Consider the following 21837-nt stretch of genomic DNA (forward strand, 5'->3'; position numbering starts at 1 on the left):
AGGCAAGGTTGGTATCACATACGACCCAAAGACCTACAATAATCTGTAAACAACCGACTTGAAGTTGAATATAAAGTCAGCTATTGTACGATACTTTATCTCTAACGCGTATTGTCGTGTACTTGTATCTACGCGGAAAGACAACTCGGGATTCGGGGAATGATTATATTAATCTCGAGCGCTAGGATTATCACTATATTATGTCATAAATAAATCACTCAATTTCACCTGAGCAATCATTCTAGAAAACTGAGGACACAGCTCTATATATACCCAAAGCGAGAGTATAACAGGGAACAAGCGCCCGTAAAATTCTTCGATTTTCGTCCCCTCTCGATTGTCCATAATACCCGCTCGCGTTCACTAATTAACGAACCGAAGCTCATATATCCACGCGGTTTATCGGCTTTTTGTCTCCCGCGGGGCTCTCGTACATGTGTCAACATCGTCACAGAGCGACTTTCAAGGGCAAGCGTCGCGCCAACCACACGCGCGACCGCTTGCTCGAGATATTAGGGCCAACGAACCTTGTGAACTGCGACACAAAACCGAGCCAAGTTCAAAAGGCCGCGTTTGCCTCTTTTCAATGCCTCGTGTAATGTACGTTTATAGGGTATACACGAGGGGGTGGATAACTGCGCTATTAACCGATTAAACCGATACAGAGTGATTAGAATACTTATGAATTCTGTTGGGACGCGGGCTATTTTCGGTTAATAGCTGATATGATGTTGAACGATGGCGAGTTGCGCACCCCGCGAATTAATTAACTGGATGCTAATATTGGTGGACGTGTATCAAAACAACGCCTGCGGATCAAAATTTTCCATTTTCGAAGTTTTAGCTGGCTTTCTTTTCTCCGCAGCGCGTGTGCAGCGGAAACGTTACAATGAGCATTTTCGATCGAAATATAATTATCCGAAAGTATATCGAAATACATGTACGCTTACGCAATTTATCTTTTACGTAATTACCAAAAGGTTGTTCTATAATTGATATTATCGTTATAATTATATTTTAAGGAAGTAAGTTTGATTTTGCGCTACACTGATTGAATTTGTATCTTATACAGCGAACTACAGGTATATACAATGCATCAAAGTTGCTCGTTTATACATAACGGGGACTAATATCAGTTTCGCCAATATTATGTGTATAGTTGTACTAGACGTAAATTATCAAATTATCTATTTCCAATACATTAGGAAATCCTTTATTTATATAACGCGATTCAAAGTATAATAATGGTATACACAAAAAGCATATCCATTGTTGCTTTTGCGCGTCGCCGAAGCCCGCACATAATTCTCGTTTTTACCCATAAAACCCATAACAATTAAAGCCGCAACCGCGTGACAAAGCCTCCAACCTCCGAATCTTCGCGTATCGTTGCGGTCTGGCAACTATCAAAGCGGCTACTCGGTTTCACGCTTCTTGCGATTGACCGATCCGCCGCTTCCGGATCGATCGAGCAAAACTATACCAAGGACTTATTGATTTTGTCCTAGGACTTTTTACTTCCCCGATATAACGTAAAGAGCCTGCAAACATTGTCATTTGTCTAGCTCGTTACCGCCGTCGCCGCAAGGACGACTTGACCTTCTCCTGCACTTACGGCTTAATTGTTTGGCCATTATCAGATAAGGCGTAATGATAATCGAAATTACATCTAAAATCAATATAGCGAGCTGCGTGTGCCGCAAAGTGATGACTTTTGAAAGTTTGTGTACTTTGCGAAAGCTATTTCAATCTTCAATCGTCGATATTACTTTTGTTCATTACTTTATATTCCATCGGCTCGACGCGGAGGTCGCCCATGCATTTGTTTTCATTGTTGTTTTATTAGTATGTTGGAAGTCGATACGAAACTAATTGACTAATACTCTTTCTCGGGCGAAATGAAAGCGATCGATTACACGAAAAAAAGGGGGTTTTGGGAACATTTAAAGGTCAAGTTCGAGTGAACGAAGCCACCTAAATCCTAATTGTCAGCTGGGTACACCTAATACTCATTTTGTGGAGTTACGTGGGAGGCAACGCAAAACCAGCGTGTAAACAGACTTTATTTGTTCTTCGTGAATTCTATTTTAATTTGCGACGCAAAACTTTGTAAACGTTTAAATTTGCGCCATTATTTTTATTTTTATAGATATTTTATTTGCAGTACGAGTTTGAAAGAAAAGCGTGTTTTTGAATATAGGCTGACATACAAATATTGGATATTGCATCAACAGAACACCTCATCTTCACCTTTCTATTGATTATTTTTGTACAGTCTGTAAAATTCTTTTCAAATAATCGCATACATATGTATTACTTTTTTATAGTGCGAAGTGAATTATTCGCTTACAGAGTGAGTCATACAGACAAAGCACGACACTTATAATATGTAGCAGCGTATAATTAGTTAAAATTTAACTAAAAATACGAATATTTTAAGCGCATCGCGTGACAACAAACGTGACCACTAAAAAGTCGCGTCACGATTTTTCGACGTTTTTCAAAATCATGTCAACAAAAAATCAACAGTATCGATGATAACGATCGTGTACTTTTTTGTTACACGGTAAAAGCAGAGAGTAATTTGTTAGTGTCGTCACGTGCTGCTGAATTGAAGCCGCGCGTGTGTTAGTGAGCCACGAGGATGTGTGTAATTTAAAAATATATTCGCAGCGCTTTACTTTTGAAAACACATTTCGGCGCGCGCCGTACACGTCGTTTGATTAAAGCTAAACAATCGTATTTCCTGTACTGATATATTCAGGAGGAAATCACAAATTTATTTTCATCATACGTGCACGAAAAAGGCATGTAAAATGAATGGAATATCGAGTTTTTCTTAGCAGCGGGAAAAAAATTTTTCCTCCCAAGGGAGTAGTTTTTTCCTCACTTTGCAGCCTATCCGATGAATGTGTGTGTGTCTATATAAGATAATCAAAATTTACAAAATTTTCGAAATTTTTAAAATGTCCAACCCTGGTAGAAATTTGACTGGTTAAACCAGTCAATATCCTAGCAGCTCGGCAGATTCATTCAGTAGAATCCCGACTAGAAATACTCGAGAAATCTCGCCGATAACTCGGACCGACCGCACTAACGTATATTTCATAACCTTTTGCGCATGCGTTTACTCGTCACGACAGACGCTACATAATACCAACGCATATAGTTGTGGCTTATGATATTTGTTATAATTTTATTTAAAGGTGTACCACTGATACACCTATGAATAATATTATAACAAATATAATAAGCCGCAATTACAAATAGTTAAATTTAAAAAAAATTGTTGAAAATGACCGTCCCTATAAAAAACGCGAGCTATTTGAAACAGAGTGAAATTGTTCAAAAATGCGTTCAAAACGAGAATTTTCGGTTTTTCGTTTTGAACGCATTTTTGAACAATTTCACTCTGTTTCAAATAGCTTGCGTTTTGATAGGAACGGTCATTATCGAAAATTTTTTTTTAATTCACGATCTCGGACTAAGCTATTCAGTAATGCCGGAAAAAATAATGTTTGCTCGGCCAGGTAATGAATTACCCGGGGCGCAATAAGGGCTATTTTTTGGTAACTGTTTGTAATTGTGGCTTATTATATTTGTTATAATAATATTTATAGGTGTATCAGTGATACATGCATATTATGTATACACGCGAATTAAAAGTCGGTAGGCGCCCTCGACTCCCACTCATGCTCAAAACATCACTCTCGCTAGAAAAAGCCAAATTTCACCCCTAGTTGCACAATATACTATTTCAAGGCGATAAGAAATCTGCACGAATGCATCTCTCGTACAAATTTCGTCTCGTATAAACACTGTCAAAGTACATCATATCGAAGCAGCGAATCCACCTTTATCAACAACGAGACTCACTCTACAACCTGACACAACTTCATCTACGCTTTTAACTCAAAAAGCCTATAAATAGTCTCAAAAATTAACGGCCTCAGCCAACTCGACTATAGTATACCCGAAAGCCACGAAATACCACACGCAAAGCTCAACAGCGTCTTTGCAAGCTCGGTCGATAATAAATTTCCCTTCAATCTCAGGTGTAGTAGCGAATTGCTTTGGGCCACGACAATAGGCACCGTAAAAACGACTGGCAGCTTACTCTCTCCGTGTAAAACAGTGAAATTTCAGTATTTTACACGGAGAGAGTATGCTATACGCGTTATAACTTGCTGCTTATATTTAGCACTTTTCGGTTAATCGCGCGGCCGGATTGACGCGTTTCTTGACATAAGCTCGAGCCGGTCGCCCCTTCGATTTCTGGCCGAAAGCCATCGCAGAGCCAAAGTGCGCAATTTCGACTCTATACGCGGATTACCGGGAAGAATAATTTTGGTGCGTGGACGGCTCGAGTCTCGCGTAGTGTTATTCACTTATAACACACGTCGCGAGCGTGGACTTGTCCATTTTTCGAAACTTGTGCACGAGTGAAAGCAGAACTGTATATGGGTACAGCGAAGGCGAGCTTTTAATAAGGCCGCTAAATTTTCCGTAGCTTTGCTCTACAAGTTACTTACGTATACAAAACAATAAAAAGTTTAGACGTGCTTATCGGAATCCCGACTTCCGGCCGTTTATATTCCAAATGTGAAACATGGAAGTCTTTGGACTAATTGCTTTATTTTCTCGGTCTTGTAACGTTATTCATTGCGACGTTCACCGCAAGGCACATTAAAACTTTTCAATTATGATCCGAATTAGAATATAACGAACCTGACACGTGGTCTTTCCTAACACTCGAACGTGTTTTCAGACGCATCGCAATTCGCATAAATAAACGCGATCATGATCGGGCGCGAAAAAAGCCCGCGTGAGTCCTTATCTCCCAGCGTCTTATCGGCGATAAATGCTCGCAGCTCAAGCGGACAATAACTCTTATCGACGACAAGCGATCGTCCTCTTCCTTATCTCTTTATATTTCTCCCGCGAACGTTATCTAATTGAATTTTCATTGGATTTATGTTGTACACGCGGGTGTATCGAGTTTTGGCGATAATTCACTCGCTTGAGTCCTCCGTACGGTACAGTTGTCGCGTTTAACGATAATTCAATTATGCCCAGTCGCGATACACGCTTTTTATAATCGTCAGACGATAGTTTACCTTACGTAATTTGACAAAGAGTTATAACAGATATGCATTATATAGAGGATTGCGTAAACAAGTTAATTTAGAGCTATACGAGTGGCAATTCGACTTAACATTTTAATATAATTAAGCTTGAAAATCGCACTCTTTATACAGGCTTTATGTAAGCCGGCGCGCATAAGTCGCGCAGCTCTTATCTCGAGAAAATGCGCGCCCGTGTATTCGGTTTCCCTTTGGCCGACGAGGTGAATGTCCAAAAGCTGTTGATGCCGGCGTTTATTTTAACTGTAAATAGCCTGTTAAATGCGCGCGCGAATGAAATTATTATGGAATATATTAAGCGCGCAAACTCGAAGCGGAAATCGTTAGGCCGTCTCGCATTGAAACTTTTTAGCAGTATATAGCGAAAACCGCACTAGCATCTCGCAGGAGCGCAATAACGCATAAACAAGCGCATCGGGTCGTCCGTCATCGCGTAAACAGACCTCCGACTATACGCGCGAATTGAGAAGCCAGAAACCGGTGACTCATCTCACGTGGTCGACCTCTATACCTTTTTACTATACCTACTCCTGCTACTACGCGGTGAATCACGCCGAAATGCGTCGTATATATACCTCTCGTAATCCAAAGCCGAAAAAAAATCGTGTCACCGGTACTACAACAAAGAAAAGCCGCTTGGGCGCCAAACGCGCGTACAAAAACACAACGATAATAAAGAAAAAAACAAAGCTCTCTGGCGCTTTTCGCGCCTCGATTGCGAAAAGCTCACTCCCTCGCGGCGATAGAAGCTTATCTGTCGAAAGGGGGAGGATGTCTGCGTCGCAGTTTATAGGAAAAGCGAGTGAGAGAGAGAGAGAGAGATAGCAGCAGACGACGCGATAAAACAATAAAACGCAGCGCGCGCAGACCTTCGACTCGGATTCATTCAACCTCGCGGCTTTTAAACGTGTACAAACATACTCTACACACACTCGTTTTATTTTTCCCTCCGCGCGAGAATAAACCGTTCGAATTGCCAATGCCTAATGTGCATATACTGCACGCGCACGCGCCGAGGCTGTTGTTGTTAGTCCCGAGCGCGCGCTTTTTTTTCTTTCTGTCGCGCGTGTATTTTCGATCCGGTGTGTCGTCGCATTGTCACGTTTTATCGCGATAAATAAAGCTGTTTTTTCGCTCCTCTTTATCGTATGGGACAAGCGCATTGTTGAATTCGCATCGCGAGAGATAAGCGAATTTCGGCGCATTGCGCGCGAAACTTTTCCAAGGGCAGGCACGTTTCTCTCGAGACACTGCACTGATAACGCGAAGTGTATCCGCGACAAACATCAGATCACTATCGGTGTATTGCGCTCGAGAAAAAAAAAATTGAAAATTCCTCGCGTACGCACGTAAACAAGGACTGACGCGCGCAACGAGGAGATATTTTTTTCCCAAACACGGAGAGACAATCGTGGTACACAGACGCACACGCGGAAGTTATTGATTATTGTTCCGTCGTGACGCGCCACTACCGCCACGAGCCAGTGCACACACTCGATACTACTATGGCTGAGAGTTAGCGCCGGCATTGTGACGTCAGCCGCGGCGGCGGAGCGGGTTTAATCACGCTTGAAAACCGCTAGTTCTTTGTCGATTTTCGCGCCGAACAAAGGCGGGAAATCGGCCGACTCTTACAGAGAGAGCGAGAGAGAAGAGTATGATAAAAAAAAAAACATAGCGACTCTGATGTCGGATGAAAGATTTACGACGAATCGCTGTGTGCGCGTATTAACGAGGATAGTACTATCCCCCCTAAGCGATAAAAAATTTTGCGTCACTTGAAAGTACAGAGACACGCGCTTGTATATACGCATACCGCGCCGAAAAAGCTCGTGATGCAATCGAAGCTCTGTTGAGTAAGATCTTTCTCTTCGCGCGCTTATATTGCTGCAGTTGGCCGCGCAATCGATATCCGAGCAACAAGTTGCCAATCCCGGCCGCAACGAAAGCTCGTTTGTGTTATACACATGTAGACACGTGCGAAATAGGGGCGCTATAATACCAGCCAGCAGTATAGTAACGACCGGGAACGACACTGCCCACGTGCGGTCCGCAATGGTACACACAATAATAACACAATGATAACACCGGAGCGCAATGTCAAGTGCAGAGCGGATGAGTCTGTCGAAACAGGTGCAGAGAGACGGCAAAAGAGACTCACCTCTGTCGCAAGAACAGAGTCGCCGGTTCGGCTGTCATCTGCTAGCGACACTCGGCTGCGGGGGCGTCGACCAGATATCCTCCTGCGTTGCACAAAAACTCGATCCACACCGGCTTTCTCATCCTCCACACACTGTTAAATTAACGATGTTAAAAAATATATATATATATATATATATCAGCAGCACCAGAAGATCCCTTGCGTAGAACACGAGTATATAAGAGTATCCGAATAATAACTGGCAAGTGCGCTCGCGCACAACTCTCTCGCTCGACTGTTAGCGCGAGCGCGGGACTCTCGGCTCTTTCTCTCTCTCTCTCTGCAGCAGCAGCAGCAGCAGCAGCAGCACGCTGTGTCGTGTATACACATGTGGAGATGCACCGCGGCCGAGTCGTTGCACGCACACACAGCAGACGGGAAAGAGAAGTGGTGTGCCGGGGCCCGTCCAATCGCGCGGTTTCTTTGTTCCGGTGCAGCGCGCCTTCTCGACTCTGCTGCTCCGTTAACCCGCTGCTGCTGCTGCAGAGAAGCCGGCGAGCTGCTCTAGAGGAAGGGATACGTCGCGTGCTGGCTTACGCGTGTGGAAGAGAGAGAGAGAGAGAGAGGGGGAGAGGGAGGATGAGTCAAGGAGAGACGTGGAGAGAGAGAGTGACCGATAAAAATAGAAGAAGAGATATGACTAATGGACGAGGAGAGCACGCTGGTTCTGACTCTTCTTTTCGACTCGGAGGTGTGCGAAGCGACAATAACACGTGGTAGCGTTTAAAGAGCGCGCGGAAAACAGCTGATTCGCGAAGCGGGAGCGGACAACGCGCGCGCGGGATGATGGTTATTGATCTGCGGGGAAATTTCGTTGGATCGCTTGTTTTTGAGGGATGGGAAGTTCCTCTCGGCTGCTGCGAGCGGAGAGATGAGAATTTTTTAGTTTCACAAGAGGGTGACCGTTTACCTGCCAGTTTCATTGTATGCCTCTTGTTTACGCAATTAAGCATTAGTTAAATGTTTGCCTCCGCTTTTGCAGATATCGTTCTTATTCTTCGTACAAAGAAGCGAGACATACTTTTATCGTTAAAAATACTAGCGAAGATAATTTTGAACATTCTTCGAAGACGCCGAGCGATCTCTTTTGTTCGCTCGTTTTGCCAGAGATAAATTTATTCTACTTAACGTTTTGCAAATAATTACATTTTCCGCGAAGGTGCGAGAGAGACATATTTTTGTGAATAATACATCTACGCGTTGGCCTGTATCAGCGCTTAAACGTAAAAATCATTCGGATATTGTATTCTTGAACTTATCTTAGCTCGTCAACTGACATATAATGATTGTACTGTATAATATATACAGTGTAAAAATAATTGATATCGCGAACTAGTAAAGAGCTGTATATGCACTGAGAATCGAAGAAATGACAATTCTTTTATAATTCAAAAGAATATTGATCATAATTAATTACTCTGTTGTGAAGAACTCGACGTGATAAATCACTTAGGAGTCAAAACAAGAGAGTTTTTGATTCACTCAAAAAGCACGTTTAGTGCAAACATTCAAAGCATTTCCAGTCATCGAAGTCATATTAAGTGACTCGAAAGCGGAAAGAATTAACGCGACGATAATATTTACGGCAAAAAACTTTGAGGAAGTAAAAATGCAACGCTAATAAGACTATACTTCAAAATATTTTTCAAGATATTCTTTTATACGATTGCAATTTTCATTTACGTAAGATCAAATTCATCCGTCATATCTTCTACTAATTCACAGTTATCGCCGAGAACAAACTCGTTCCGACGACTAAGTTTAAATAAAACAACTTTTATACAGAACTTATGACACGAAGATTAAGTACGCAAGGGATCAAAGAAGGACCAGTGGTAAAACCAAGATGTTATCAAACGTAATCCATTACCGAGCAGCGCTGACTTAACGTGAGAAGCGTGTGATTGATTTTTTCGGAAATTCTCCTCTGATAGACGCCCAAAGAACTCGATTCACGTACGGGATTCACGCATCAACAACGAAAGCATCGCGCACATATGCAAGCCTTCGCTATACACCAAAAACACATCTCACGGCGCACAACATTGGAATTCCCGTAGTCATTTGGTCGCGCATAAGCAACGACCGTAGTGGAAGAGAAAAGTATTTTTTTTTTTTTGCTTCTCTGGCACTGCACTGAAATTTAAGTACGAACAAAATGCTTCCTGAATGTAAAATACAGTAGGGGCTGTGCGTTGAAGTATGAGAAATGTACGATGCGCAAGCTTGCAGCAGCGTAATCGCGCGCCGGGACTTAACCGATTGCGTTGCATTGTTAACGCATTTCTGTAAACTGTTGGTCGATGTAGGAAGAAAAATTGAATTGTATATAAGCGAGAGAATCTATGTGGGACATTTATAGCGCATTATCTCTACAGTGAAAACATCGAGTTGTAATCTTATCTCGTAAGTGTACTTTCTTTTCGATAAGGCTGCAGGGGTGAATGTATCGTTAGACAACGCGCTTCTATTTATACAAGTATTATTACAGAGATGATGTTTGGACAGACTAATTTCGTGTAAATTGCTCGACAGGAAGGAGTGTCTTGAATTATACCTGGCGACGATCGTTCGCCATCGCGTAACCGGATGTAGTTTATTGTAAAAAATCGTACACTCGACCACCAAAGCTATCGTCGACGTCAAATCACGAGCCAGATCCTCGGTTACTGGAGCATCGTATACTTGGAGCAACTTTTGCATCTCTCGCAGACAAATCTCCCTTTGTTATTGAAAGCGCTTGCATAAATTACCATAAGCACAATAATAATCTCAAAGAAAACATCTGCGCGCGCGCGCGCGGCGAAGAAGAAAAACGCAAACATAGAGAGAGAGAGAGAGTGCGCAGTACGAAAAGAAACGCGATAATATATACACATGAAAATAATATAGTTCACTCGCACAAAAGGAGAGACGCTCGCGCCGGCGCGAAGCGTGAAAAGCAAGAGAGGTGAACGTATAGCCGAAGAAAAATAAAAGAGCCGCGGTTATATACTCTAAATATAAGTACACGAGAGAGCGACGCACGTGGCGAACATGTCCTATCTCAGTCTGAGAAGCCGTTGCATCGCTGCGGCGGGGGGGGGGGGTGGAGGCATCAGCGAGAGTCGAGCGAGAGAGAAAAAAGAAGCAGAGGCGCAGCAGCTTATTGACACGCACGTCCTCGGCGGCGATGATAACGACCCCGCGACGAAACCGATCATCGCCACGGACAAAAGGTTCTTCACTCTTCGCTCGCGCGAATATATATGCAACGCTCGTCTGTGTGTGTTGCGAACGTAAGATGTGTGCAAAAGTGAGAGAGAGACCGGAGTCGCTGCTAATTTTACGTGCCGAGGCCGGCGCTCCGCGAGCGAGGATTAACTCGTAACGAGAATAAACCCCCTCTTTTTACGTTTCGAGGTCTTTTATTGTTTTGCACGAGAAGCGCGAGAGTAGGATTTCTTTTTTTCGAGTTCTGTTTTCGATAGCCAGTGTCATCCTTGAGAATTGTTTTGGAACGAGCGCCTACTGCGTCCGAAATTTTTTCGCGTGAGAAAGAGTTTTAATTGGATTTTAGAGGCAATTCGGGATTCTCGTAATCGCGAGCGTGAGATTCGAGATTAGTGATACCGTTTTTGATTTGAATGTTGGAAAATAGGAAGAAAAATTCTTCGATTCGATTCACTTCCGGGTCCGGTTCGGATTAGTAAAACGAACGCGCAACGCCGAGCAACCTTGGATACACACCGACTAATTGAAATTTCGGTTGCGATACCTACACGTATAGGTATTGAATGGAACATGATCGAATCGCTTGCGGAAAAGGTGTATAACCCGAGAGAACGCGCCGGACTTGCTAATCAGTTTTCTAGTCTTAAGAATATGCACTAAGAATGTTCAAATGGCACATTTGCATAATGAATTGTGCCGAGTAAAAGTTTAAATTGCGCGCGCTATTTGTTATCATCATTATCGTGCCGTGGAAACGTTGCGAACGTTTTTTTTTTGTTCAGGAAAAACAAGAAAGTTTGTTTGAAAACTTCGAAATCGATGAGTACTTGGAAGTGCGCAAATTGAACGATTTGAATTTCGCGCAATTTTCGTGGAGAAAATCTACGACGAACTTGATAAATGCAAGTTTTCAAAGGTGAAAATACGAATAGACACGTAACTGTGAAATCATGGGAAAAATCCTTCACAGTAGGAGAATGAAAGTAATTAATCTTGTTTCGTGATACACGTACGTTTTAAGTCCTAGCTCTATAACATTTATAACGTCGAGAGTAAATACCTATCACCTGGGCGTTATACCTACCGACTATGTTGAATAATTCGAAAACTAGATTTTGAGAAAGTGCCTGTATCAAATAAAACTACTGCTTTTCGGTTCACGTATCGAATTCCGTGTCTTTATAACTATAAAATGGCAAATGAAAACATAATTCGTCATAAAATTATTAATCTTTATATTTCAATAGGATATAAAAACGCTGTTCACATTGTGAAGGTGAATGATTCTCATTAATTTTCAAGCCATCGGAATTACTAAATATTTACAGCGGATAATCAATAGCTGTTGCTTCCTTATTGAAGAACTTTTATGATGGTGAAACTACTTTTTTAAGATAGCATCATGTAAACATGTTTGCAAATATCAGGAATACCGCTTTCGATTCATGTTTTTATGTGCGTCTAACGTATGGATACTTTGTTTATAAGAAGCGCAAATGGTTCAAAATATCGTAAAGCTTTGATTTTCGAGTTCATTTGCGTAGTATTTAAACGTTCGTCGATCTATCGTATTTTTTTTTTTAAATTCAGTTCAAACCCTTTTAAATCATATAGAACTTATCAAAACAAGAAATATTTGTTTTCGTGCTTCTAAGGGGAACTACTCTTTACAAACCTATATTATCACGATTCTTTCATCGAATTGCGAAAAACCGTCTCTAAGCTCCACAATAGTTACGCCACACAGTTTTTTATAATTTTTTTTTTTTCATAACATTACCCACACCATTGGAAGCGACATTAGCAGGATTTATAAGTATTCTTCGCGTTGCGGTAAAAAAGCCCAATCAAATGAATATCTTTCATCACCATGCTGACGTCAATATGTGAAAAAATTGCTTCAACCTCTATACACCTTTAGTTTTTTGCACCTCTGTGCTCGTAACTAATGATTTTTTTTTTTCGTTTGCATCTTCTATCTTGATATCTTTTTACAAAAGGTATTTTATTATAAGAGTTGAAATCAATGCTTGGAGAGTTTTACGATCACTAGGCAGAGCTAAAATCATAATTTATTGCACGAAAACAAACTACTTGTTGCTTGATGAATAAACAAACGTCATGATAGTTTTTATGAGGCTGGACAAAAACTGTTTTTTTTTTATAAATATAAACATTTTGTTATTTACGAAAAATTTCGTGGAAATGTATTTTTGTATGTCCCCCGGAAAGATAAGAAGCTTTTTTAAGACCACCAGACTCGAAGGCTACGCACTCTGCGTGTGAGCTTTGAAAAAAATATGCTCGTCGCTGTTACCGATAGTGGGTAAGAAAACTACCACAGTTTATACATTATCATCGATCGCGACAATTTTTATACGATATCTTTACATCATTTATTCCAGTAATATTTATTGCGATTGCAAAATACAGTAATACTTTTTTAATTGCCAAAATATATAAAGTAGTTTAACAACGTTCTGAAGTATTTTAAAGAAGTACAAAACAAAAGACCGTAAATAAATTATTTGTTCATAACCCAAAATCACAATTGTCTTTCGGTGTCAAAATTGCAAGTTACGTTTTCGAGCTACTAAATTAGAAAGTGCATATTGATTAATCACTGAATCAAAATCAAATAAAAAACTTGAAAAATGTCAAGTCGTAGAACTGGTGGACAACCGAGCAGGTCGAAATCAACGGCACCTAGAAAAAATCGACCGACACCTCGACCTCCTCCCCCTCCCCCACATCAACAGCAACCTCCAAAAAAAGCGTAAGTCCGCCAAATTTATGCATGAATATAAACTCATAACTACATATAGGTATTCAAATGTCCCGCTACTCACTAAGCGTAAAACGGCGGCAAGTTCAAAGGCTCCTCAGCGCAGGCATCTATGCCTCGATCATCCGACCGCCTTACTCATAACCTATTAAAATCCACCTCATCATGAAGTACAGGTGTTATTGCACTCCTACCGCACACTCATCCCATCCTCCGAAGGTATTTGCTCGAAAAAACAGCATCGCGCAACACTTTTTCGGATCTCGCAAGCCCAGCCACACGCGCGTCGAGCTGATTTGGCTCGGCGCCCGGCGAGCGATTTTGCGGAAAATGCCCCGTGTTTTCGCCCGATTATCTCGCGCCTCCGCGGATCCTACGCAGATCTTGCGAATGTTTACATCAGCCATCGCAAAGTGATGCGCTGATTTCGTGTGCACTCGCGTTTTATATAGCTATTTGTTGCACCGAATTGTATACAATACGGATACGTCGCGAAAACGGCTCGTACGACTCGGCCGACTGAAGTGCGTCGCAATCGCGGCTACGTCACTTCTCGTCCCGAGCCAATCAGCGCCGAGATCTAACCTCCCACCACCTCGTTGCGCAATTCGATATCTGCTAGCGGACGGAAACGCGAGCCTTGAACGCGACGAGCCCGAAATCAGTCGCAAGTTGAAACTCAGTGAGTTGACAACGTGTTTAATAAAGAGAATCGGCGTCTTTAAGTCGCTATTTGAGAAAGTTCAGTGTCGTTTTTGAAAACTACTCGAACAAAATGCCACGACGTGGACGAGCATCCGGACCTCCGCCAAGGACGTAAGTAAAGTGTTGATGTATTTTTCTGAGAGCGAGAATTTTTTGTGAATTGCATACTATCAGCGCAATTTGTTGCCACACGAGAATTTGCTAGAATCGCCTCCGACGACTCGTCGTTACGTCACGCTCACGCGGTTCGCTAGACAGTACGATTGACGTTGCTGATGGATCCAAAGGGCACATTGTTTAAAGTTCACTTTTTCTCGGTCACGAATCCGATCGTTATTTGCACTGTCTCAATGGATTATGGTCTCCATGCTCTTGCTCTATGCTTTCAGTGCTTTATCAGCAATAGCAATGAGTCCACATATCTTTGCTTATAATTTGCCAGAGTATTTTTTTTAGTCGACGACAGTCAGTGACTGATTGAGTACTGACTTGCCTTATTGAATTCTAGCCAAATGATGATATGACGTTACATTTACACGAGTTTGCCCAATTTAATAATTCAAAGTTACAATTTCAAAATGGATCTTCTCATTTTAGCGTCAGGCCAGCAGCAGCTCCAGCACGTGCTGCTCCTCCTCCAGCTGCCCACCCACCAGCACCAGCTCCAGCTGCAACCCCCATGATGGCCCAACCCGCATCCCAGGGACCTTCCCTCATGGGACAAATGGCTGCTACTGCTGGTGGTGTTGCCATTGGATCGGCAGTAGGTCACACCCTTGGCCATGCCATGACTGGAATGTTTGGCGGTGGTTCCAGCGAGGCTGCTGCAGCCCCAGCTGCAGCTGCACCAGCAGCTGCCCCAGCACAGGCCCAGCCAACTGGAGCTTGCGCTTGGGAGGTTAAGCAATTCTTGGAGTGTGCTCAAAACCAGTCTGACCTTTCCTTGTGCGAGGGCTTCAACGAAGCTCTGCGTCAATGCAAATCTGCTAACCGTTAGTATTTGATAGATTTTAAAAGTGCATTGTTCACTAAATTATTGATACTAATCTTAAACAATTTTTTTCTGTTCCAGATTTAGCATTGTAATAGAAAAATAATCTAGTTAATTATTTCAATTATCAATTGGAAAACTCTTTTAAAGTGCAAAAGAACGTAAAATTGTTCAGTTTATAATTTTGTATAAATAGTACTTTATTTTTATTTATATTTGAACTTGTTTTCAAATATATTCAAGTAATACTACACATTACTCTTGGAAAGTGAAATAAAATTAGCTGTTAATTATACGCCAGAAAATGTGTTTTATTTATACATAATCCTTAACATTATAATTAATATTAACAAATTTGCCATGTGAATTTCCATCTGGAGTAAATGTAAATTGTCAGGGGATGATTTACTTATTTAATGTAAATGTATTGTGTTTGACTTACTTGTTGTTTTGGAAGTACATTTTCTACCATTATTGCATGTAAATTAGATCAAGGCAATATTTTATTGGTAAAATTGAACATTTTTGAAGGCAAAATAAAATAAAGACTTCAATTTTCATTTCTACAGAACGTCATTTTTTATTGTCTTCTGAAACTAGTTACTCTAAAGTATTAACCACAGTAATTTAAACATATTTTATTAATAAAACTTATAAGAAAGTATAAGCTTTACAATAAAAATGAGCAATGGAAGAATAGCGGCAAAATCGTATTTCTTCATGCACCTGTGAACAGAATAGTTTCGGAAATTCTATAAATATCAATTTGTAATAGGTTGTTATATAATGGCGCACTTTTTGCTTCTTCAAAAAGATGACGTTTCGGAAACATTAAAGTCTTTATTCTACTTTGACCTGTCAATAGATATACACACGATAATTCAAAGAATTCATCAATCATATATTTTTTGTATTAAAAAAAAAGCCGCACTTGTCGTTCATAGAAAACCTTTACTATTATCTCATGTCTCGTTTATTTAAAAGATTACGTTGCTGATATAGAAATTGAAACATTATAGGGGTGACGTTGTAATCATTCAACCCGTACCTCGTCAACCAGGTGTTCTAGGTACATTTGCAGGGACTGCAGCTGGAGTTGCAGCGGTAAAGCCACTAACATTAATCAATTAAATTAGCTTTTTGTAAACATGGACATAATAATCACTATAATAGGGAACAGTTATCGGTGACAAAATAACAGGAAGGAGTGAGTCTGACTCTTCATCATTAGCACCTCCTGCTGGTGTACCCCCATCAGGACCTTGCCAATATGACGAGCTACAGCTTCTGGGCTGTGCTCAGAATGAAGAAGATTTGCGCATTTGCGAATCTTTTAGACAGGCCTGGCTTGATTGTAAACGAAAATACAGTACGTTATGCTCATAATTTAGCTTTTATCTGCAAATCAGTAAGGTTAATAGGATCAATATTATGACTTGGCAGTAAGAAAACTTGTCTTAGATAGATTATTATTCTCTTCTATATTAAAATAAATTGAGGCTATAAGCAACTTCCAGCTTAAATGATGATTCTCCTCTATGAATTTTATTATGGTCGCAATTTGATGTTATGAACGTATAAAATATAGAGAATCGTTATTAATATCCAAAAAAATAGATCTAGGATTCATCAGTGTTCTACTTATTGACAGCCATACATCACTTTGCGCAAAATCGGGCAAAACGATAAACAATATTTTGTGTTCATAATCGACTTTTAATATACTTCTCTAGTAATACAGTGCCGTTTATTTGCTACAAATCGACCGTATTCTCTGTTATTATAAATTAATACACTTTGGAAATGAAAAAATTACAATAAAAAAATTGATTCGTGTAGTATGTTTATAACGATTTTTTAAACTAAATAAGAATATATATTCAACAAAAATCATAGTATAAAAAAAATTAACAAAACACATTTCCATATGCAGTCATGTATTTTAATAAATAAGACATCTGAATAACCTTTAAGAATTCCTACAGCCTTCTTGATTTGAGATAAAAGTGACTATACAGTAATATAGATTACATTTTAAAAAATATCGAATATTTGCAATTTATAATTTGACTTTATTGCAGATCTGACATGAGTACAAAATAACGTCGAGAAGAAAGAATGTACCATCGATAATCACATATTATTCGAAGAAATCTGTAATAAAGTCAATATCTTCTTATACATAATTGTACATCATCTAACTCCTTTACTTAGGTACTTTAAATTGGGATTTTTCACAAGCGACTAAATATCCTTCAGCGAATAACAGACTTCATTAAATTAACGCGTTTTCGAAACGAATGTTTATTGAATTAGAACGGGTGCCGTAAAGATTTAAAAGGGAATGGTAGACTATCTTTTATCGGTACTTAAGACTCGCATGACCACGAAACCGGCGATCGTTGCCACTGCGATACCAATTCCAGCCTTCCACCAGACAATCGAATCTCCTTGCATCAATCCAAACTGCTTCATGTGTCTGAAAATACAAAAAGCTGTTAGTAATTTATCCGAAGTTATTATTTGTGCTGCTTTTCGTGTTGCAACAAGACGAAGAAAAATAATGTTTACTTCAACGTCTTGTCTAAACGCGAAAAACCAAAATTACTTTGATCAAATCTCGCTATGATGTTAATAAAAAATAAAAAACAACATCTATGTATAAATGAATCACAAAGCCTATCTATCATGCGCATGCAGTCGCACTGTTATGTTAAAAATGCTTTTTTTAGTAATCAAGTCAATGTACAATTAAAAATGAGCAGGGCAAAGTAAAAGAAAAATCAGATTATTAAAATTAATATAAGGTGAGTGTAAAACAGAATGTTTCACGTTAAAACGGAAAGAACGCAACGAAACCTTGCGACAGAGCTCCACCACTGACTTGGTGACGGTTTGAGAAGCAACATATGCACCATTCGCCTCAATGGGCTGAAAAAAAGAGAGCCAACATCGTACTTTATTATACCGGAAGCTCTGTTGGCAATTAAAGGACGCGCAGTAAGAAGAAATATACAAGATATGTCCTCAAATATACAAGGCTGTTGATGGAATGTTCGAACAGTGCTCACTGACTACAATGATGTCTTACGAAAAAACATTTATTTGTGTAATTTTGAATTTTGGACCAACCTGTGTTTGTAAAACAATACCCACGCTGCTTGAAAGCGGCTAAACATGAAATTGCTTTTTATTAGTATTCTACGAAAATCGGTGTTCGTGTGTAAAGAAAAAAAAGAAAAGTAATAGGTGTACAGTATAGAGGGGGACCATTAAAAAGCAATTTTCCTCTGTTGGATTTTGGACACATACTATCGTTTACTGTGCCATTAAATTTTTAACATATTTAACGGAATTCAATCTATTGAAAGATTAATGAAACTAGTAAACAGTGTGGTAATTTAAAAATTAAACTCTAACTTTGTTCATTGCTCCATTGCAATAAAGATATGCACTTGCATCTATTTATGGGAGATTCATAACCATATCAAGAAAAACATTTATGCATATTCAGATCATTTGTGATAAACTTTAATTCAATTTTAATAAGTATTGTAAGATATGAGTTTTGATTACTGAAATCATTACTTACGGGAAGGCTGCCATTGTAGCCAATTTCACGAAGATTTCACGACGTACTGTACGAGAAATGCTATAAGGCTGTGGTGGCATGAGTTTGTACTTGCTGCAGAAACTTGGGGGTTGTAATAAATACTCCTGTTTTACTTCAGCAAGATCACTCTTATTTGCTATCATTAGTACTGGGATCTTGCTCTCCGCAAAATATTTCTGTGAAAAATTAAAAATCATTAGAACACATTCGATTGCACCAACTCTATAGATATAATTATATATTTTCTGTGACTTACTATATAAATTCTGGCTATGTATTCGAAAGATTTTGGATTACTAGAATCATACACGAGAGCGGCAGCATCACATTGAATCTGTGCAGGGGTCAGAGCGTCTTGAACGTTTAAAATATTAATGTCTCTCAAAATTATAGTTTTCTCCTGCCCATATACGTGAACTGTATTTACAGTGACGTGTGAATTACTTGGTACAGTATCGTTGTTCAATTTCTAAAATGAAATACAGTATATTGTAAATTACAATATGCCACAATATCGGATTTACTAACAAGTTGCAAAAATACCTCAAGTTTGGGATCAACAAATGTTCTGCACAATGTGGTTTTCCCAGCACTTTTTGGTCCAATCACGTGACAACAATAAACATTGCGACTGGATTGCTTCTTAGCTAGATCTAGTTTCTTGTCTCGCGTTACAGTAACCGCTGATGTGGGGCATTCATTATGGTATAAATTGTAGCCTAAGTATGCCATATATTCCAATGTTTTTTTGACATTCATGTAAGTTAGAAGCGTCCACTGGCACATGAACCCTTGGTAAGTAATCCAACCCTATCAATAAGATGCAAATCGTTAGTTTTTATCATCTTTCATTAAAGTACTTTAACAGCTTTTTATTCACTCACTCTTTCGTTAGTAGCAACCATATACTTGTATTCATCTCCCCACGGAGGTACAGGACATTTAGAAAATAGCGATTCCATTTCATGCGGAGAGAGAGCTCCATCCCTATCGCGATCATGTAGCATAAAAAGTTGTGTGAGGAATTCCTGACCTTTGTGAGATAATTCTGTTGTGCATCCAGAAGGAACTTTGAGACTGTAACAATATTCAAGTTTTTAAATGAGAAACTTAAAGCTGATTGAGGGGTCAGAAAATTGAATCAAGTCATTTTTACTTACGGAGGATTTATGTAATCTTTAGACATTTGAAGATCATTATCATAGCCAAACTTTCGTAATACAGCCCAAGTAGTTTCATTTCTTCCTCTTTGAATGAAGAGACATTGTAAAAACATAAAACCTTTCATTGTGACGCAGCCATTGCATACACCATCTTCAATATTTTTGGAAAGAACTGCTTTCACGTCTTCTAGCACCTGAGGTTGCAAAGGAGTATTGAAGCACCACTGTTGAAATGCATTCAATTCAGTGTCACTCAGCAGTCCATCATTGTCAACGTCACAGATCTGAATTGATATGAAACCTTTAGTACTAGTCAATTTGATACATCAATTAGGTAAACGTATTTACCTTAAATATCCTTTGTAACGCAGTTTTGCACTCATCAGTCAGCTGCAAAAAAATCATACAGATAAGAGCCCTGTTTGATTACATTATATAAATACTTGATAATTGGTGTACCTCCTGTGTGTCATAATTATACAGCGGAGTTGTCGGATGTAAAACAGCCTTCTGTGCGTAGTAAAACATCTCAGAGATATTCTGCAACGTTTTGGCGGAGCACTGCAAATACAGGTGATAATTAGTTGAATTGCAAAGATTGCTATTAACATTCACTTGTGAATTGAATTCTACAGGCATAAATTAGGATTTTTGTAGGTCGATACAAGAAATATAACAGTTTATTACCTCGATGCAGCTCTCGATTTCAGAAAACTCCTTCATTATTGGATAAACTTCCTCGATTGTCGAGTAGTCAATAACATCGATCTTATTGCCAACCAGCACCACCGGGCAGCGACTGCTGGAGGCACTCTTTCTGATGAGCGGCAGCCAGTAAGATTTAGCATTATCCAAAGTCTCCCTATCCGATACGGAGTAAACAACACAGATGACGTGTGCCTTCATGATCTCGTCGCAGAGTTGGTCCTCGGTCTGCTCCATAGCTGTAGAACAACAATGAACCAGAAGGTTGAAGGAGAGAGAGAGAGAGAGAGAGAGAGAGAGAGAGACAAAGTATACACAATAGGACATAGAGCACGAGAATTCCAGCTTACCCGAGTAGTCGACTATGCGAGTGGGCACTTGTTCGGGGGTGACATCGGCAGGTATCGTGATCTCTTCGGCTTTGTTGGGCACATCCTCGGCGTACTCGTCGCTGACCAGCGAAAGTATGAGCGACGTCTTGCCGACTCCCCGGTCGCCCACGAGAAGTATCCTGACATTTTTCCTGGGATTGGTCGGGCCGCGGTGCGCCGAGTTTCCAGTGACGACCATGTCTGCTGCTGCAGCTGACCTTGGCGAGCTGAGTGTTCAGGCGGCTTGCCAGTGCCAGAGCATCCTAAATCCCGTGCAGGTACTCCAGAGGCTAGCGCCAAAATAATCGGTCAGAGAGAGGCGCGAGCTCGTAACTCGAGACTGCACACACACACACACACACACACTGCGGATGTTTTCCCGGCAAAGGTGCACACGTACACACACACACACACGCAGACAGACAGACGGAGATGTGATAGAATGCACGACTTGACGAGAGCTGGACGTTACGTCGTCCTCGTCGAGACTAGCATCCTGACCTAACCTTCATGTTAGAGTGCGCTGTCCGTAAGTCTATCTGTCTTGGGTATCAATACTCTCTCTCTCTCTCCAATCCGGAGCTCTCTCGGAGCCTAGCAGAAACTTTACATAAACAAAGCGGGCGCTCGCGCTTATCGCGCGAGGATCTCTCTCAACACTGGCGCGGGCGGCCAAGGCAGCTCGAATTCGCGCAGCTATACATATATGTGTATAAATACGCGTGTGAATGTGTGGTCGAATCTCACCCGCAAGGCGAAGCTCCCTCTTTCGAAGCTCTCTCGGAGGGTGGGCTTTTCAAGGTTACTCTGCCGCTGCGGCGAGCGCGCGCGCGCGCTCAACTGCGGCCACTGGAGACTAAGTATAAGGAGAGAGAGAGAGAGAGAGAGAGGGAAAGATATATTTCTCGCGATACTCCGCGTCGGTCTCTCGCGGTGTACGGTATTAG

General features: G+C 40.5%; 4 protein-coding genes across 19 annotated transcripts in view; 2 read left to right on the forward strand and 2 right to left on the reverse strand.

Moving 5' to 3' along the window:
• LOC100679575 overlaps positions 1–13573 on the reverse strand; it is a 43244-nt gene extending 29671 nt beyond the window's left edge. The window contains exons 1-2 of one of the 3 annotated variants that reach the window (XM_031923546.1): positions 7493–7801; positions 7306–7437 (exon numbers count right to left, since the gene is read on the reverse strand). The gene's annotated coding sequence lies outside the window, so the exon portion shown is untranslated. Of the gene's footprint in view, positions 1–7305; positions 7802–13406 lie in introns of those variants that run through there. The other 2 variants (XM_031923545.1, XM_031923548.2) reach the window with 2 other exon arrangements.
• The window catches only part of LOC107980666 (coiled-coil-helix-coiled-coil-helix domain-containing protein 2-like), a 130859-nt gene extending 113167 nt beyond the window's left edge, over positions 1–17692 (forward strand). Inside the window, exons 1-4 of one of the 4 annotated variants that reach the window (XM_016981796.3) lie at positions 12037–13333; positions 16058–16142; positions 16212–16407; positions 17120–17692. In XM_016981796.3, the coding sequence (XP_016837285.1) occupies positions 13212–13333; positions 16058–16142; positions 16212–16407; positions 17120–17130 (414 nt within the window). In that variant the 5' untranslated portion in view covers positions 12037–13211 and the 3' untranslated portion in view covers positions 17131–17692. The other 3 variants (XM_031923588.2, XM_031923589.2, XM_031923587.2) reach the window with 3 other exon arrangements.
• LOC100113993 (coiled-coil-helix-coiled-coil-helix domain-containing protein 10, mitochondrial) lies at positions 13713–17110 on the forward strand. The gene is made up of 3 exons (XM_001605435.6): positions 13713–14158; positions 14645–15039; positions 15120–17110. The coding sequence occupies exons 1-3, from the start codon at positions 14118–14120 to the stop codon at positions 15131–15133; spliced, it is 450 nt and encodes a 149-aa protein (XP_001605485.1). The 5' UTR covers positions 13713–14117; the 3' UTR covers positions 15134–17110.
• LOC100119170 (mitochondrial Rho GTPase) lies at positions 16734–21760 on the reverse strand. Of its 11 annotated transcripts, none has more exons than XM_031923549.2 (13): positions 21397–21593; positions 20870–21180; positions 20502–20758; positions 20274–20375; positions 20163–20204; positions 19812–20098; positions 19536–19728; positions 19195–19461; positions 18908–19120; positions 18631–18827; positions 18171–18209; positions 17898–17969; positions 16734–17517 (listed from the first exon to the last, which is right to left on the reverse strand). In XM_031923549.2, exons 2-13 carry the CDS (start codon positions 21087–21089, stop codon positions 17391–17393), a joined length of 2016 nt encoding a protein of 671 aa, XP_031779409.1. In that variant the 5' UTR covers positions 21090–21180; positions 21397–21593; the 3' UTR covers positions 16734–17390. The 11 variants fall into 11 exon arrangements, with proteins under 11 accessions (XP_031779409.1, XP_032453120.1, XP_008209534.1 ...); XM_031923551.2 differs by lacking the exon at positions 21397–21593 and adding an exon at positions 21638–21760 and having other exon boundaries at positions 17002–17517; XM_032597229.1 differs by lacking the exons at positions 17898–17969; positions 21397–21593 and adding an exon at positions 21638–21745.
• Positions 21761–21837: the final 77 nt, after the last annotated feature.

The sequence above is a fragment of the Nasonia vitripennis genome, chromosome 2 (assembly GCF_009193385.2).
Source record: "Nasonia vitripennis strain AsymCx chromosome 2, Nvit_psr_1.1, whole genome shotgun sequence".
Lineage (NCBI taxonomy): Eukaryota > Metazoa > Arthropoda > Insecta > Hymenoptera > Pteromalidae > Nasonia > Nasonia vitripennis.

Bases quoted from the DNA above. Each gene is read 5' to 3' on its own strand.
- LOC100113993 (XM_001605435.6), top strand. From the start codon at position 14,118: ATGCCACGACGTGGACGAGCATCCGGACCTCCGCCAAGGAC. The intron at 14,159-14,644 runs GTAAGTAAAGTG...TTCTCATTTTAG, and splicing joins TCCGGACCTCCGCCAAGGAC to CGTCAGGCCAGCAGCAGCTC.
- LOC100119170 (XM_031923549.2), bottom strand. From the start codon at position 21,089: ATGGTCGTCACTGGAAACTCGGCGCACCGCGGCCCGACCAATCCCAGG. The intron at 19,729-19,811 runs GTAAGTAAAAAT...ATATTGTTACAG, and splicing joins AAAGATTACATAAATCCTCC to TCTCAAAGTTCCTTCTGGAT. The intron at 17,518-17,897 runs GTTTCGTTGCGT...TTGTATTTTCAG, and splicing joins TGGTGGAGCTCTGTCGCAAG to ACACATGAAGCAGTTTGGAT.